This window comes from Chanodichthys erythropterus, chromosome 23 (genome assembly GCF_024489055.1).
Source record: "Chanodichthys erythropterus isolate Z2021 chromosome 23, ASM2448905v1, whole genome shotgun sequence".
NCBI lineage: Eukaryota > Metazoa > Chordata > Actinopteri > Cypriniformes > Xenocyprididae > Chanodichthys > Chanodichthys erythropterus.
Window position 1 is genome coordinate 7,100,857 of NC_090243.1, and position 16,101 is coordinate 7,116,957.

The 16,101-nt window shown below is 36.2% G+C and overlaps 1 protein-coding gene across 3 annotated transcripts in view; it reads right to left on the minus strand.

Annotated features, from left to right (window-relative positions):
• The window catches only part of oxsr1b (oxidative stress responsive kinase 1b), a 59,546-nt gene that overhangs the window by 14,672 nt on the left and 28,773 nt on the right, over positions 1-16,101 (minus strand). For all 3 annotated transcript variants that reach the window (XM_067378253.1, XM_067378255.1, XM_067378254.1), the window contains exon 4: positions 6,625-6,766. In XM_067378253.1, coding sequence (XP_067234354.1) covers positions 6,625-6,766 — 142 coding nt within the window. The remainder of the gene's footprint in view (positions 1-6,624; positions 6,767-16,101) is intronic.

Here is a 16,101-nt window from a genome sequence, read left to right on the forward strand (position 1 = left end):
GGAACCACTTGAGGGTGAGTAAGTAATGACAACATTTTCATTTTTGGGTGAACTATCCCTTTAAGATGCCAGTGGAACCCATAATAGTACATTTAACATGATTAAATTTAGCTCGTATGAACAGGTTATTCATTTTAATGTTTTACTTGCATTATTTATTACATTAATTATTAATTATAATACATCCTGTGTGATGAGCCTGCTAAAGGGATAAGCTTATAATTTTCTTGTGTTAATTTTCACTGTCCAGCTGGGGGCAGCAGAGATATGAATTAAACTGAAGCTGATGACCGAACATAAATGAACTTTTGAACATAATAAGAAGACATTCTCTTGCCATGACGATATGCAATTATGCTCTTCAGGGGTGCAAAACCATAATTGCAACCTTTCTGCAGTATGAGACCCTCACAGTCACACACATGGACCAACATATTCTGAGAGGCCCCAGTTGTTCACTCCTGCTGGGCAAATCAAAACATACTAACACATGTTCACTCCAAACTCATGCGCATTTGGAGGTGTTCTTGAAGCACAAAAGATGTTTGGAGACTATTAGAGTGGTTGGTAACACTCCTGCTCTCTGTGAGCACAGCTGATAATCGCTTGCATATTTCTCAGACAGGGCACTGAGAGGAGAAAACATGTCTGATTTGGAAAGCGAGATATAAATATTGAAGAACAAGATACGGTGAACAGGATATGTGGTTGATCTTTGTGTGAACAGTACAGCATACTGTATTTACACATGTGGTATGGTTTTCTTCAATTACAGGCACAGCTGAAGCTGAACAGATTGCAAGCTTGTGATATGAAGAGTCAAAAAAACGCCTTTATTATTTATATATATATATATATTTTAAATGTTGAATTAATGGTATTTTTAGGGTAAGCATTAAAATCTATGCATATAGTATAAATATATATATATATATATATATATATATATATATATATATATATATAAAATACCATTAATTCAACATTTAAAAGTGTGTATATTATATATATATATATATATATATATATATATATATATATATATATATATATATATATATATATATATAATATATATATATATATATATAATATATATATATATATATATAATTTTAATGCTTACCCTAAAAATACCATTAATTCAACATTTAAAAGTAGGATTATCTAATATTTGATATTAATTATTATAACTAAGATACTAAGACTAAAATCTTCTTCAGTGCTTTCACTGATTCTTAAATGCATCCCAGTTCAAGCTTTTACTATTCTAGACAATGTTTCAAACTTTGCATTGCTAGCACTTCTCTTGTTATTGTATAATAATCAACAATCAAATAAAAAAAAATGTAAATTGCACATAAGGTAAGTTTTGTATTAACTTCTAAATCTAATTATAAAATTATTTTTCAATTATTTTTCTACTTCAATTCATTTTTGAAATATAATTCTTTACACACAGTTACTGTCATAACTTGTTTTGATGAATTTATTTAAACATATATTAAATAATTAAGATATTACTAACAGGTAAAGTAAATATAAAGAATATATAGGCTAAAATAATGAATATATTTAGTGAAATACTCCTCTCTATAGTTCATTTCTCTACTGAACTAACATGCTGTGGACAAAAAATGACTTGCCTGAGGTAAGTGTAAGGCTAGATGAGATAATACTACTAATAATAAATTATTATTATTATTAATCTCTGACCTAGCATTACATTTTCCTCTGCATTTACTCCTTCTCTAGTGAACTAACATGTTGTGGACACGGAAATGACTTGCCTGAGGTAAATGTAATGCTAGATGAAATATTATTTATTGATGTCAATAATTTTTATTTTTAATAATGTACTATTACTACCACTACTAAAGCAAAAAAATAGTACACTACTAAAATAAAATAGTTTAAAAATCGTTCAATCTGCATCGAGACTATCAAAAATGTTTGTTTTTTAATGTAAAAAAAAATGTATTAATTAACAAAAAAATCTAAAAATTAAAACGGTCAGAAGTGCCCATTTATATTTTATCTTATAAACTTGGAAGCTTGGAGAACAAGGAAGCCTTGGTGTAGATTATTAGGGGAATGATAATCATACTACAGGGATCAGTCATTCAAAAACTTCCCATAACGAAACTGCATCACCATATAAATCCCAGATGGCACTAGGCAATCCAAAGAATGTCAGAACAAAAGCGGAATGGTTTCCTGATCTAAGTGATACAGATCTCTCACAGCCTAAGCAATGATGTCACCCCTCTGTGGGAGCCATGACAACGTGTTCTGGTTTCCCCAGCTGACACTCATAACAAAGAGAGCCTCAGTGTGAGGACAGACCCAAAGAGTCCATTTGAGTCCAATCACACCAGAGCAGAGAGAAGCTCAAAGCTTAAAGCTCAACATCAACAAACAAAACTGTACAAAAAGTCATGAGGGAAAGAGTAGATGGGCGAGTTGGTTTTTACACCCATCTGCTGGACTTCACAGGGCAGTGAAGATGATGAAGAATTTTGCTGCTTCACACCATTTTGACAACTGACTACATGCCAGCCTTAAGCCACAGTGTCTAATTGCATCCTCCAGGGATGTGGGGGGGGTGCTGTGTGACTCCCTCCTCGAGGCACACGCCACGGGCATGTGCAAACAGATGTTGTTTCAAACCCTCATCACCTTTCACTCATATGATTTAGAAAACATCCTTCTTGATAATTTTGGATGGATGGATGGATGGATGGATGGATCTTTGTTTTTGTCAAGTATCCTCGTAAACACAGTCTTAAATGAGTCAAATAAAGTCTTAAATTACCGTAAAGTGTTGTGAGAAAATAGGATGCAAATCTGCGTCATGTGCGGCAGGTCTTAAAGTGACAGCAGCCTAATAAACCTGCTATAGTCCATCATTAATGTTAATCAAAGAAGAAAAGTAAAGGAAAAAATCACTCACAGTTAAAAGAATAACTTTTGTAGCTTTAATAAAAATTTATAAAAATTAGTGTTTGATAACTTTATTCAATTTCCGTATATTTCATTGTATAGATCAAATATTTAAAATATACAGTCTTTATGTTTTTTTAACATTAATTTGGAGATTAAATGTGAAATTATTACAATATAAAAAGTATATATTAGCCACGATTAATTACAGGAAAAAAATATATATGTATATATACATACAGTTGCTGGTCATATAATTAGAATATCATCAAAAAGTTGATTTATTTCACTATTTCCATACAAAAAGTGAAACTTGTATATTATATTCATTCATTACACACAGACTGATATATTTTAAATGTTTATTTCTTTTCATTTTGATTATTATAACTGACAACTAAGGAAAATCCCAAATTCAGTATCTCAGAAAATTAGAATATTACTTAAGACCAATACAAAGAAAGGATTTTTAGAAATGTTGGCCAACTGAAAAGTATGAACATGAAAAGTATGAGTATGTATAGTACAGCACTCAATACTTAGTTGGGGCTCCTTTTGCCTGAATTACTGCAGCAATGCGGCGTGGCATGGAGTCGATCAGTCTGTGGCACTGCCTCAGGTGTTATGAGAGCCCAGGTTGCTCTGATAGTGGCCTGCATTGTTGGGTCTGGCATATCGCATCTTCCTCTTCACAATACCCCATAGATTTTCTAGGTTTCTAGATTTAAGGTCAGGCGAATTTGCTGGCCAATTAAGAACAGGGATACCATGGTCCTTAAACCAGGTACTGGTAGCTTTGGCACTGTGTGCAGGTGCCAAGTCCTGTTGGAAAATGAAATCTGCATCTCCATAAAGTTGGTCAGCAGCAGGAAGCATGAAGTGCTCTAAAACTTCCTGGTATACAGCTACGTTGACCTTGGACCTCAGAAAACACAGTGGACCAACACCAGCAGATGACATGGCACGCCAAACCATCACTGACTGTGGAAACTTTACACTGCACCTCAAGCAACGTGGATTGTGTGCCTCTTCTCTCTTCCTCCGGACTCTGGGACCCTGATTTCCAAAAGAAATGCAAAATTTACTTTCATCAGAGAACATAACTTTAGACCACTCAGCAGCAGTCCAGTCTTTTTTGTCTTTAGACGCTTCTGACACTGTCTGTTGTTCAAGAGTGGCTTGACACAAGGAATGCGACAGCTGAAACCCATGTCTTGCATACGTCTGTGCGTAGTGGTTCTTGAAGCACTGACTCCAGCTGCAGTCCACTCTTTATGAATCTCCCCCACATTTTTGAATTGGTTTTTTTGTTCACAATCCTCTCCAGGGTGCGGTTATCCCTATTGCTTGCACACTTTTTTCTACCACATCTTTTCCTTCCCTTCGCCTCTCTATTTATGTGCTTGGACACAGAGCTCTGTGAACAACCAGCCTCTTTTGCAATGGCCTTTTGTGTCTTGCCCTCCTTGTGCAAGGTGTCAATGGTCGTCTTTTGGACAACTGTCAAGTCAGCAGTCTTCCCCATGATTGTGTATCCTACAGAACTAGACTGAGAGACCATTTAAAGGCCTTTGCAGGTGTTTTGAGTTAATTAGCTGATTAGAGTGTGACACCAGGTGTCTTCAATATTGAACCTTTTCACAATATTCTAATTTTCTGATAAACTGAATTTGGGATTTTCCTTAGTTGTCAGTTATAATCATCAAAATTAAAAGAAATAAACATTTGAAATGTATCAGTCTGTGTGTAATGAATGAATACCTTTTGAATGGAATTAGTGAAATCAACTTTTTGATGACCAGCACCTGTATATAAAGGTAGGCTATAAACGAACTACACCATGTTCCCACAAGTTCAATGTCACCACCACTAAGCTTCCGACAACTCTTTCAGTTTTTATATAAAAACATTTTCCCACAACATTTGAATTAGAATAGTTTACAAGAGCACAATTATAAGCATAATTAGGCTGTAAAAGCGGACTGAGCTTACCGGTTCGGTGTGATGATGTGTAATGTCCCTGGCAGCCTCTGTTAGCCATTTGTTAGCAACTGCCTTTTTCAAGACATGTTACAGCTTAAAAAAAAAATCATGAGTGGGGTAATGCTGATGTATTTTACGCCACAGAATAAAACATGAATGTGTCTTGAGCTTGTCTTCACCACAGACCTTATTTCAGCCTTTTAACCAAAATCCCATTCAAAAAACCAATTGACTTCGGGACGATGGAATCGGAAATGCTAAAATGCTAACTCGCTTCTGTGTTTTGGCCTAGAAATTGATGTCATACCTGTACCACTCTATATGTCCCATCTAACATATAACATGCCAACACAGGGAAACAAGATCTGACTATGTAATAAAAGTCCAAAATCTGTGTCCATAGGGCAACAAAATAAATGTACTTAATTTTGTGTGTGTTTGTGTGAGACATCTAAAAAACACACTTGCTTTTAGCAAGTCAAAAATTACCTCCCGTCACACTGGCGGCTCAGCAGAGAGCAAAAAGACAAGGTCTCCTTATTGAGATTCAGAGTCTAGCTTGCAAGTCATGGGCATTTAACCAGACTAAAAGCCTGTGAATTATTTACACTGTCTACTTTAACAGGCCCGTGCGTGTATAGAGGGAACAAGGGATATGAGAAGAAAGCAATTAATATAAAAAAGGGAGCGATAGAGAGAGAGAAACTGACAGATGATTTAAATTAACCATCAGTGAGTCATCACCGCAAAGAGAGTATTGACGTCTGAAGATGAATGTCTCAGATAAACTAGCAAAGGGATCTTTGATGAGCTTACTAAAAGATTGGAAAAGAAACAGTCATATACGCTTGGCCTACATCAACTGAGATTTGTATGTTTTAAAGATTTAATGATACAAGACCGAAGGGTACGATTAGACTAGACATCTCACTCAGTTTTTCCATGGATTTCCATTGGAAACTCAAGCAGATGTTGATTCTTAAACGGAATTCATTAATTCCATCATTCATCATCTGAGATTAGGCTGATTAAATGGAGTCTCGGTCCAGAGGCATCCTACAGACCTTCTTTGTGTTGAAAACAGTCCAGTTTTAAAGAGACAGTTCATTTAAAAATGAAAACTCTGTTTTTATTTACTCATTCTCATGTCGTTTCAAATCTATATGCTGTTTTTCCTACTGTAAAATGCAAAATATTTGTTTTGAGATCTTTTCCATGCAACAACAGTCTCTAAAGCACCATAAAAGTCTAATAAAAGTTGTCCATATAAACCCTTGCACAATATTCCAAGTCTTCTGAATCCTACAATAACTTTATGTGAAAAACAGGCCAAAATTTAAGTTATTATTTCCTGAAAATCTTCCCCTTCCAGTGAGTGGTTAAAGATTCACAGAGTCATTTGACTGATTAACAAGCAAAACAGTCCAATTGAATTAACTGTTCTTTCAAGCCAGTTCTGGTTCACAAATCAGCCTTAATGATTCTTCATGGATTTAATTATTCTTACTGGGTTTCTTTCAGTCAGTTTTTGGAGTTTCACTGATGTGATCACTATAAACTTTTATTGTATGGAAAAACTTCTTTTAGAAATTATTTTAAATAGAAAAAAATAACAGCATACAGGTTTAGAACAACATGAGGGTGATTAAATAATGATTAAGTATTCAAAAACCTTTCCAAAAGTGAGAAGTGTGTTACCTGTGGATCTGACCATTTTTGTGGAGGTACTCAAGACCCTGAAGGACCTCTTTCAGGACCGTAGCTATACTGGGTTCATCCAGCACACCGGTCTTGTGTTCCCCCTTTGAAATGATGTGCTTTATCACGTCTAACACTGAACCTGCAAAAAAGACAACACAGAGAGCTGTCAGAATGTTGTACTGTCATTAGTATCACAAATGCAAATGCTAGAAGAGTATCTGCGAAAGGGCACATGCTACTAGACTTAACGCATCAAAAGCCAGTGTGCTTCATTTTTTTGCACTTGGCTTGCGTGCATGACCTTAAAGCTTTTTCAGAAGGTCAAACACAAATTTCATAATCTACAATAACTGGCTCTGGCTGCTTCCCAAAAATCTTTGTCACTTTAAAATCATAGCTTTTAAGTGCTGTTTATATATACACTTAACTTGATTACAGGACACCCAACAAACAAACATTGTTTTAACCCTAAGGGACAGAAACATGGACCCAAAGCAAATGTTTTAGGAAAACAATCTGTCAATCCTTATTTTTCCCATGACATTTAATTAAGGCATATACAAGAGTCGAAGACAATGTTCCATCAGCAACTTTATTAACCAGTTAGGCCATTTTTTTGAGCTGGAGGACGGCCAGCACCTCCCGCAAACAGCACAGACAGGCAAAAGCTCCTGAGGGAGCTGATGTAAACGGCATAAACCAAAAAGACTGCTGGCCTCCATGTGTCAGGGAACGCTCTGAACGGCCTCATTTCAGACATCACTTAGACAAAGACGGTCTGTTCATGCAACCACCCTAGAGTTGCATATGTAATTCCTATCCATGTGAAAAGTTGGAGTGAACTAATAGCAAATAGCATCCTACTTAGCTCAAGTAATCTAAACTCCTTCAAATGAAATTCTAAGAAAGTGAATTCTGAATTCTTAGAATTCTGATCAAATTAACTGCCATTGCATCACAGGGTTCTCTTCACTGACGCCGAAAGCGGAACTTTAAGCCCTCCGGGGGAGAGGAAGTCCAGCAGCGTGCCTTCAGCAGAGTGGGCGGCTGGCCAGTGTTTTTGAAGGGCAGAGTGACAGTCCAGATATTTAATAGCACAATCACTTTAGGATGTTTCTTAAGGATGGAAACATTATATTAAAGGATTAGATAACCCAAAAATGAAAATTCTGTCATTAATTACTCACCCTCATGTCGTTCCAAACCCGTAAGACCATTGTTCATCTTCAAACGAGAATGACTAAGAAGATATTATTGAATAAAATCATTATTTTTATTTTGTTTCTGCACACAAAATGTATTCTCGTCACTTCACAACATTAAAATTGAACCACTGCAGTCACGTCGACTGTTTTAATGATGTCTTTAGTATTTTTCTGGACCTTGAAAGTGGTGGTTAAATTGCTGTCTATGGAGAGACATATGGATAGACATATCACTCGGATTTCATCAAAAATATCTTAATTTGTGTTTTGAAGATGAACGAAGGTCTTACGGGTGTTGAACGACATGAGGGTGAGTAATTAATGACAGAATTTTCATTTTTGGGTGCACTTACCCTTTAAATGGCAAATACAAAAATACATATACTGAATATATTCAAGAGTGAATAGAGATATACAATTTCACACAGGCCTAGAATACTGTATTTTCAAAAGTGCAGCATGACTCACAAGGAAAAACTGAGAGATTGTACAGCCTAGGAAATCAAGGTAGTTTATCACACCCACACCCTAGTTCATGGTAAAAGTGATTCCAAGAAACAGAAAAATGGCCATGTGTGTTCTTATTTTGGTTTCTTTTTTCTTCTTTCTACAGCTCATTCTTCTTCTGTGGTTTAAAAAGGGCACTGGCGACCTCCAGGTGGCCTGAAGGTTGTTTTATATAAAAACTCAAATAAGTGAGCATTCGAATGAAAAAAAAAACGAGACTGTGAAAATGTGTGTGTGCGGGCATGTGTGTGGCATGAAGCCAGTGCACTGCTGACTGAGTGAACAACACATCAAATTTCAGTGACGGCTACGACCTGGATTAAGAGCAGTCAAGCTCCAGCACAGAGAGAGTGAGAGAGAGAGAGAGAGAGAGAGAGAGAGAGAGAGAGAGAGATCTTCGCAAATGACACCACATTAGCTTACAAACCTGTGTGAGGCTGATGGGTGAGGCTACTGAGTAAAACCAGCAAAAATGCTTAATGTCAAACATACACTAGGAGGGCCAGAGAGCAAGAGAGATAAAAATGAAGTAATTTCCTATACAACTCCCCTCAATATCTTGAGCTACAGGGTTAAAATTAAATTTAAGACAGTGTTCACCTAAAACTAAATTTGTGACATCATTTACTCACTCTCATGTTCCAAACAGTACGACTTTCTTCAGTGGAACACAACAAGCAGAATGTTCAGGCTGCTCTTTTCCATACATAAAGTAAATGGTAAGTGTTCTTACACTACAAAACAACAAAAGGCACCATAAAAGCTATATGGAAATAGTATGATTTATGGGCTCTATTTCCTTCTGAAACCAGATAACAACTTTGAAAAATAACACGTTGTATGGCTCACTTTTTTGTTGCCATTTTTGGAGTTTGACTTCTGGTCACCATTCACTTTCATTGTGAACACTCTGCTTAATATCGTCTTTTGTGTTTCTCAGATGAAAGAGATAGGGTTTGGAATGATTTGAGGGTGGGTAAATGATGATATGATTTTTATTCATGGGTGAACAAACAATGCGTTTAAGTTAATATTAATATCGTTAGCATCTCGTTGAAGAAAATCACATGGGTTAAAGGGATAGTTCACTCAAAAATGAAAATTATTCCAAGAATCTCACCCTCAAGCCATCCTAGATGTATGTGGCTATCTTCTTTCACACAAACATAATCAGAGTTATATTTAAAAATATCCTTAGTCCTCCAAGGTTTATAATGGTTGCGAATGTTTTGAAGCCAAAAATAATGCATCCATTCATGAAAAAAAGTCATCCATAAGACTCCAGTGGGTTAATAAAGGCCTTCTGAAGCGAAGCAATGCATTTTTGTAAAAAAAAAAAATGTACATATTTAAAACTTTATCAATTCATATAACTAGCTTCCAGCGGAGGACCGTACGCAGAATGCACAAGTTGATTTGTGACGGAAGAGTATCCTTCGACCTGACGCACAATGTAATGACGAACGCGGAGGCACAGAGGATAGAGCAAAGCAAATCATCGGTCATAGATTAAGTCTAAAATGATAAATTATCATTTTTTAAAGAGAAATGTTGGAGTATTTCGATATAAGAGAAGAGGAGCTTAAATCTGTTGCCCAGCCCTATTTGTTTGAACCGTGAGAGGAGTCCAAGCTTACGATACTCCTAAATCCTGCGGCATACAACAGAGGATTATTCATTTGCTGCAAGTCGACTTGCGCATTCTGCGTACGGTCGTCCGCCGGAAGCTACTTTTTTGAATTTATAAAGTTTTAAATATGGATCTTTTTCTTACAAAAATGCATTTCTTCACTTCAGAAGGCCTTTATTAACCCCATGGAGTCGTATGGATTACTTTTTTTTTTTTTTTTAATGGATGGATGCATTAGTTTTGCCCCCCCCCCCATTCACAACAATTATAAACCTTGGAAGACTAAGGATATTTTTAAATATATCTCTGATTTTTTTAGTCTGAAAAATAGTCATTTACATCTAGGATGACTTGAGGGTGAGTAAATCCTGGGATAAATTTTCATTTTTGAGTGAACTATCCCTTTAAGAGCAACATAAATGATAAAATTTCAAATTTGAATGAACTAATCCTTTAACTATGAATGTAAGGGGCTCATCAACAAAACTTCCCATGTCAGATCCCAATGTTGCTCATTCTGGAACGCCTCAATCATGTGAAGCCCCATGCTGAGATGTGATAAAGATGTAATCTAAATCGATTAATGTCTTATTCACATGAGCCAAACTCCCATTACAAATACTCTTGAAAGTAACTTTAACCGTGACCATGTGGTTCAAAAAGCATTCTTGATATTCTCTCATGACACTTCGAGGAAAAGTATCACCAGGAAATCTCCATTCTGTAATTCCAATTATGCTTCCGCAACAGGAAAAGAAAATGACTCTTTGTCCTACAGTTGTCAGACTATCTGACACTGCTGCCTTGCTAAGGATCCTGCATTAGTGTGGGTGGAACATGCCATGTCGTGCCCACTGGGCCAAAGGGCACAGGGCCATACGGGGCTGCTGGTGAGGGAAAGATTACTCCAAGAAAATAAGGGTGGAGGAGCAGAGGGAATAAAAGGAAGATAGGAAGCATCTGTTGTCTCTCAGTGGGCTGTGAGTCACTATGGGCACAATGCCATATTTCAAAACACTGTGCTTAAAACCCTACAAGATAGCGACAGCTTAAAATATTTTTTCACCAAAAATTTTAATTGCTCTGGGTAATCTGCTTTCTGGATGAAAAAAAAAAAAAATTCACATTCATGACTAGAAAAAAAATCACATTCAAGAATGCAGAGTTTATGTTGAAATTCCTTATAGTGTGTGTGTGTATAATATGCTAAGTCTCCAAAATGTGATCTGCTTAAGTGGATTGTTCATATTTTAAGTGGATTGTTCATATCTTGTGTTTATATTTGAACTTTGTGTACAGCACTTTGGTCAACCCATGGTAAATAGAAATAAGAAAGAAAGATAGAAAGAAAGAGATAATAGACATTTTTCTGTTTTTACACATACAGGTGCTGGTCATATAATTAGAATATCGTGAAAAAGTTCATTTTTTTATTGTAAATTATTTTTAAAAATGAAATTTTCATATATTCTAGATCCCCTACATGTAAAGTAAAACATTTCAAAAGTTTTTATTTTTTATTTTTATTTTGATGATTAGAGCGTACAGCTCATGAAAGTCCAAAATCCAGTATCGCAAAATATTATAATATTTCCTAAGATCAATCAAAAAATTTCAAAACAGAAAGTTCAAGTTCTTTAAAGTATGTTCATTTGTGCACTCAATACTTGGTCAGCAGCACATATTACAGCAAATGACTTGCTCCGAGCACAAATTACAGCATCAGTGAAGTGTGGCATGGAAGTGATCAGCCTGTGGCACTGCTGAGGCACTATTGAGCCTTCATATCATCTGTATATTGTTGGATCGACTGTTTCTCATCTTTCACTTGAAAATATCCCATAGATTCAGGGGTCAGGCATGTTGGCTGGCCAATAAAACACAGTAATATCATGGTCAGCAAACCACTTGGAAGTGGTTTTTGCACTGTGGGCAGATGCTAAAGTCCTGCTGGAAAAGGAAATCAGCATCTCCATAAAGCTTGTCAGCAGATGGAAGCATAAAGTGCTCCAAAATCTCCTGGAAGATGGCTGCATTGACTTTGCACTTGATAAAACACAATGGACCAACACCAGCAGATGTCACGGCCCCCCAAATCATTACTGACTTCAGAAACTTCACACTAGACTTCAAGCAGCTTAGATTCTGTGCCTCTCCAGTCTTCCTTCAGACTCTGGGACCATGATTTCAACATGAAATGCAAAATTTACTTTTATCTGAAAAGAGGACTTTCGACCACTGTTCACTGTCCAGTTCTTTTTCTCCTTAGCCCAGGTAAGATGCTTCTGACATTGTTTCTGTTTCAGAAGTGGCTTGGTAGTCCTTTTCCTGAAGATGTCTGAGTGTGGTGACTCTTGATGCACTGACTCCAACTTCATTTGACTCATTGTGAAGCTCTCCCAAGTGTCTGAATCGGCTTTACTTGACAGTATTCTCAAGCTTGTGGTCATCCCTGTTGCTTGTGCACCTTTGCCTACCAAATTTCTTCCTTCCAGTCAACTTTGCATTTAATATGCTTTGATACATCACTCTGTAAACAGCCACCACATTCAGTAATGATCATCTGTGACTTACTCTCTTTGTGGAGGGTGTCAATGATTGTCTCCTGGACCATTGCCAAGTCAGCAGTCTTCCCCATTAGTGTGGTTTCAAAGAACAAGAGATACCCGGAATTTATACTGTAGGGATGGTCATTTAATGAATCTCAAATGTAAATATTCTAATATTTTGAGATACTGGATTTTGGACTTTCATTAGCTGTACGCTTTAATCGACAAATTTAAAATAAAAAAATAAAAACCTTTTGAAATGTTTTACTTTACTTGTAGGGCATCTAGTATAAATGAAAGTTTCATTTTTTAAAATAATTTACAATAAAAAAAAAAATGAACTTTTTCACGATATTCTAATTATATGACCAGCACCTGTACACAAATGGCACCTGTTGGGTAGAATGACCCATATATATATCCAGTGCAGCACACAGGTAACAGCCAACAATGTGTGCTTGTAAAGTTGTAAAACTCCCATCCTAGCTGTTAAAGATCTACTCGCAAGTGCTGTTCAGAGGCCAGAGAGGACAACCTCTTTTGTGCTTTGTGCTAATGAAGTTATTGATTGTGTCCTTATCGCAAATACCTTTGTACCTAACAAATGGGCCAGGCTGAGAAGATGACTTTCTGCCAGATCTGGTCTTCCTGTAAAGCCACAAGTGAATAAAGCAACTATGAAATGTACTATTCTTTTTTCAAATTCAATTTAAGGCCCTTTTACCTTTATGATACAGGACAGTATAGAGTACACAGGAAGTGGAGAGAATGACAAAACGCATTACTTTGAAAAACAACATTGCTTTTTCCTAGTAAAAACTAAAGATATTGAGATTATATGTTTCATAGTTCATTCCTGGACACATTTCCTATGCTGAAACTATGGAATGCCACCAAGCAGCTTCATGTGAAATCACATTCCTATTTACGTCATCACATCTGGCAGCTGTCAAAGGGAATATTACAAATGTCTCTGTCAAGATGGGACGGTTAAGCACGTAGAGGTCACATTTCAAGGACAACTTCAGGCTACCAACCAACAGTTGGCTTTGAGCAGAACAGCTCTTTAACTGCTCACTGAAGAGAATTGGAAAATTTTTGCCTTCATGTTTAATGGGATCATTCACCCAAAAATGAAAATTGTTATCATTTACTCACCCTCATGTCATTCCAAACCTGTTTGACTTTACTGTTCATGCAAAACACCAAAGAAGAAATACTGAGGAATGTTTTTGAACTGTTTTTGTCCATACAAGGGAAGTCAGCAGGGTCCAAAACAACACCCAATTGACTTTCATTGTATGGACAAAAAAACACTATTTTCATTTTTGTGTTCCACAGAAGATGTCAATAAGAATGAGTAAATTTTTAGCTCCCTACCCTTTTTTACACAATAAATACACAGCAGTAACCGTTTTGTTTAAACTATCTGCCTGCCCCACCTGATAAGAGAGCCATTATTATTTAATATTAAGCCCACTGTGATGTGCCCTGTGTGCCAGGCACAACATTGAGTCCAGCTGTGAGACCTGTCATGTCCTACCTTCACATTTAAGACGGGCAGCGTGCCACCTGAGCATCTTCAGCTGGCAGAAGCAGAAGGGGGAGGGCACGACAGCTGATGACAGGCGTAAAATGAACAGCGATTATCCAGACAGAGTGATTTCAGCTCTGCACCAGGGGAAGAAAGGCCGCGTCCCATGGCTGTCAGTGTCAGCACGAGCCAGACTATAATCTCCCTGTCCAGCACTTGGCTGCGTCTGGGACAGAGCATTACACGCTGGCTTGAAACATATCATCAAACTCTCAGCAGTAGCTTTACACAATGGGGTTTGGAAAGACAGGAGCACTACTGGAGCTTAAGGATGTAGTGCAATCAAGAAGCAAAATGTGCTGTTTAAAACTCTGAATTAAAATCAGGGCTGCATAATATTGAAGGACTTTTTTTTGAGTGTGAAATCCTTGTAGAGCTGAAAGATTTGGGAAAAACCTAAAAAATTGGGTGGTCATACTTGAGTTTACTTTTTACGACAACCAACTCAAATTTATTTCAGTAACCATAAAGTGAAGAGTTTAAAAATAAAAAAGTTTTCATAGGACTGTAACATATTGCTTTTGTTTTTCACTCTGTTTGCATGTGTTTCTAATTAGATTCCTTAGTTACTGATTATGTGTCTAATTGAGTTCTCTTATTACCGCCTGTCTATTTACAACCCTGGTTCTGTTCAGTTTTCTTGTTAATGTATAGTTTGGTTTTTGTTTATCCTGTGATCTATGTAAAATACATGAATACTGTTTTTTTATAGGCTTTATAGACAGACAGATTGAGAGTGACTCTTGAAGGACCAGCACCAAATCCTATTGTACCACTGTTTGAAGAATTTATCTTCCAGAATCTGGCAGTACGTTTTGGGAGTTCATTTTTTAGTCCATCTCTGATGGACATTTCAGGATAGGAGATGGACTAAAAATTAATTCCCAAAAGGATTCTTTACCTAACCTAAGTCTCTGAGATCCTGACACCTTGCACTTCTGGAGACTCCAGGTAGGTTGCAGTTCTGGAAAATGGTGGTGCTGTGTTCCTAATGGTTTCACACTTAATTCTTCATCTTAATTCTTAATTCGTTTGCAGTTAACATGTGTATATTCTTCTACCTGTTTTTATCTGACCCTGCTGACCCAATGAGCATTTTGCTGTCCAATGGTCATGTTTTAACTTTGCAATTTCTAGTATTGAACTAGTATTGCGTCCTTCTCATGGGCATTTAATAATTTTTGACTTTTCAATTTGAGTTAAATCTCTTTTTTGGCTTGTTTTATCTGTAAAAGAAAATCTGCTTATATAATTATGCACACCTCAATATAAGGTGTTTTTCATTTCCAGCCTTCATGAACAATTACATATCACTTATAAATGATTTAATACAAAATTAATAGTAGTTAATAAGATTGATGTGGTTTGGAATTGGTAAAATGTGCTTGGAAAAAAGAATATGATCAGAAAATCAACTTGCATAATAATTATGCGCACTACTTCAATGTGTGAAGTTATGATTTTATTGTGAATATTAAATAAAATTAGTAATAAATTGTAATAATATTATTGCAGAGCCTCTGTTCTATTCTAGCTTCTAGCATTCTTTTTTATTGACACTTGAATGTGGGTAAGTTTCATAAAAAAAAAAAAGCAATATTTTGAATAAATACCTGAGAAAATCCCGTTTTTATTTTTCTAAGACAATGTGCATAAGCAATGGTTTTATCACTCATTTCTGGTCCTTTTTTTTAATGTTTTGATTCTGTACTCTTTCAGAAGATGAGCAATAGTAATAACAGTGAAAACACAGAAAGCCAGAAAATTCCTTTAATGGCGGTGAAGCGTTGTCTCATAAATGACGGAAAATTCCATCAATGGAATGGGAAAGAGATCAAATAAATAAACTCTGATGACAAAAAATATTTTATTTTACTTAAAATTACAATACTAACATCTATGCCTTCATTTTTTCATTTTCAAATGAGCTTTTATTTTTCTGGGTTGCCAGCAAATAAAAATATGAGCTGTTAGTTTCATAATGAAGCA